This window comes from Alligator sinensis, unplaced genomic scaffold (genome assembly GCF_000455745.1).
Source record: "Alligator sinensis unplaced genomic scaffold, ASM45574v1 scaffold682_1, whole genome shotgun sequence".
Classification (NCBI taxonomy): domain Eukaryota; kingdom Metazoa; phylum Chordata; order Crocodylia; family Alligatoridae; genus Alligator; species Alligator sinensis.
The window spans coordinates 1,978,180-1,980,034 of NW_005842011.1; the positions used below are offsets into that span (position 1 = coordinate 1,978,180).

Below are 1,855 nucleotides of genomic sequence, written 5' to 3' on the forward strand. Positions count from 1 at the left end.
CCCCCCCCCCCCGCCCCCCTTGCCAACCCCCGGCTGCAGGTCCGTACCCCGCCGCGCTCACCCACGGGGGTCCTGGCCGCGGAGACCACCACCACCACGTCCCCGCCCTCGCCGCTCATGCTCATGCTCATGCCGGTGCTGATGCTGATGCTGGCCCCGACCCCTCTGCAGCAGCTCGAAGCTCCCTTGCGCTGGCCCGGCTCCTTTGTGCCGAGGGGGGGGCGGCCGGGCCACGTGACAGGCGCGGGCCAGCCGGAGCGGGCGATGTCACCTCTGGCGAGCCGAGGGGGCGGAGCGGGGAAGGGGGGTGGAGAACTGGGGTTGCTGATGCCCGCCTGTGGGCGGGGCGGGAATCAGGTGGCGCCTTACCCAATAGCTGGCGAGCTCCAGGTGGCGCCTGAGCCAATAGCTGCGAGGTGGCCGTCAGGTGTTCTCCCCTCCCCTCCACCAGCTGCAGCCTTGTGGGCGCTGCGAGCAGGGCTCGGTGCTGGGAGTGGGGTAGTACTATGGAGTCATGGGGCCGAAGGGCCCTGCGGAGATCACCGGGTCCAGCCCCCTGCCTGAGGCAGGGTCAGCCCTACCCAAGCCGCCCCATACAACCATCACCTGCATTGGCAACGCAAAGGGGGTGCATGTGTGCATGTGCACCCCCTGAGATTGGCGGTGCCCCCCCTGACAAAAGCTCCACCGATTTTGGCGCCTGCAGGCGGTCACCACTTGTCCCGCCAGCACTGACACCCGCCAGCAGTGTCTGTAGGGGGTTGCTGGTTGCCGCTCGCCTCCTGCCCACCACTGTCAACACCGCTGTGGCCGCCTGCAGGAGCTCCCCACTTGCCTCTGCCACGGCTGTGCCCTCCCAGCCTCCAGAGGCACACATCCTTCGTGATCACCTGAGCCGGTGCTTCCCAAACTTCTCCTTAGAGTGGCCCCATTTCTGGTCCCATTTCCTCAGCATGGCCCCTCACTACCAGCCCCCACCCCCGTGACCCCATATGCAGATGTTGCAGCTCCATTTGGGGTTGGAACCCACAGTCTGGGATTCACTGACCTAAACTCCCAATGCCCGAAGAAGGGTGTTTGTGCCTAAAAGCTTGCAAAGATTTTTTTTCCCAACTATTTAGTTGATCTACTACAGGAAACCCTCGCTATTCGTGGGCTTGGCATTCACGATTTCAAATATTCACAAATGCTGAACCCGCACCTTAAATACACTTACAGGAGCTCCTTGGAAACTCCGCACTTGCCACTGCTGGGCTCCTGCCGCCGGGCTCCTGCTGTTGCCAGTGCAACTGTGCCCCCCCACACTCCAGCCGCCGGGGGCACTGCATTCTTGACATTCAAGAACACAGTGCCGTATTTGCGGATTTTGCCATTCACGGGGATCTGAAGAACATATCCCTCACGAACTGCAAGGGCTGCCTGTAAAAGATACGCATCTACCCAAAAAACACTGCCTGCCTGTGTCCTTAGACCAATACAACTACAAGCAACAGCCCTGACCTAAACTCTACATAAGATTGCTTTCAACCTTGACATAGCACAGAGCAGTGCCACCTGCAGGCTCAGGCCTGCACCACCTCCCCTGCCTTCATGAGTTACTCCGCATCCCAAGCATGGGGGGATCAACTAAGATATGGTGACACTGAAATAACTCTTCTTTTTATCCTCTTCTCAGCCCCTAAGGCAGGGGTTTTCCACCTTTCTAGGCTCCAGGTCCTCTTGGAGAGCCTGGAGGCATCCCTGGGAAAGTGCTGGCTCTCTGTTTTCGCTTGTTTTTTCTGACTGCAGGAAAATAGAGCAATTCCACCCTTGCAAAGGGCTTGGAAAGGCTGCTGCAGGGCAGGATGGTTTTAAC

General features: G+C 59.9%; 1 protein-coding gene across 2 annotated transcripts in view; it reads right to left on the reverse strand.

Annotated features, from left to right (window-relative positions):
• Positions 1-258, reverse strand: part of ACAT2 (acetyl-CoA acetyltransferase 2) — a 20,938-nt gene extending 20,680 nt beyond the window's left edge. Inside the window, exon 1 of one of the 2 annotated variants that reach the window (XM_006021913.3) lies at positions 62-258. In XM_006021913.3, the coding sequence (XP_006021975.1) occupies positions 62-131 (70 nt within the window). In that variant the 5' untranslated portion in view covers positions 132-258. Of the gene's footprint in view, positions 1-47 lie in introns of both variants that reach the window. The other variant, XM_025201993.1, reaches the window with a different exon arrangement.
• Between the last annotated feature and the right edge of the window lie 1,597 nt (positions 259-1,855).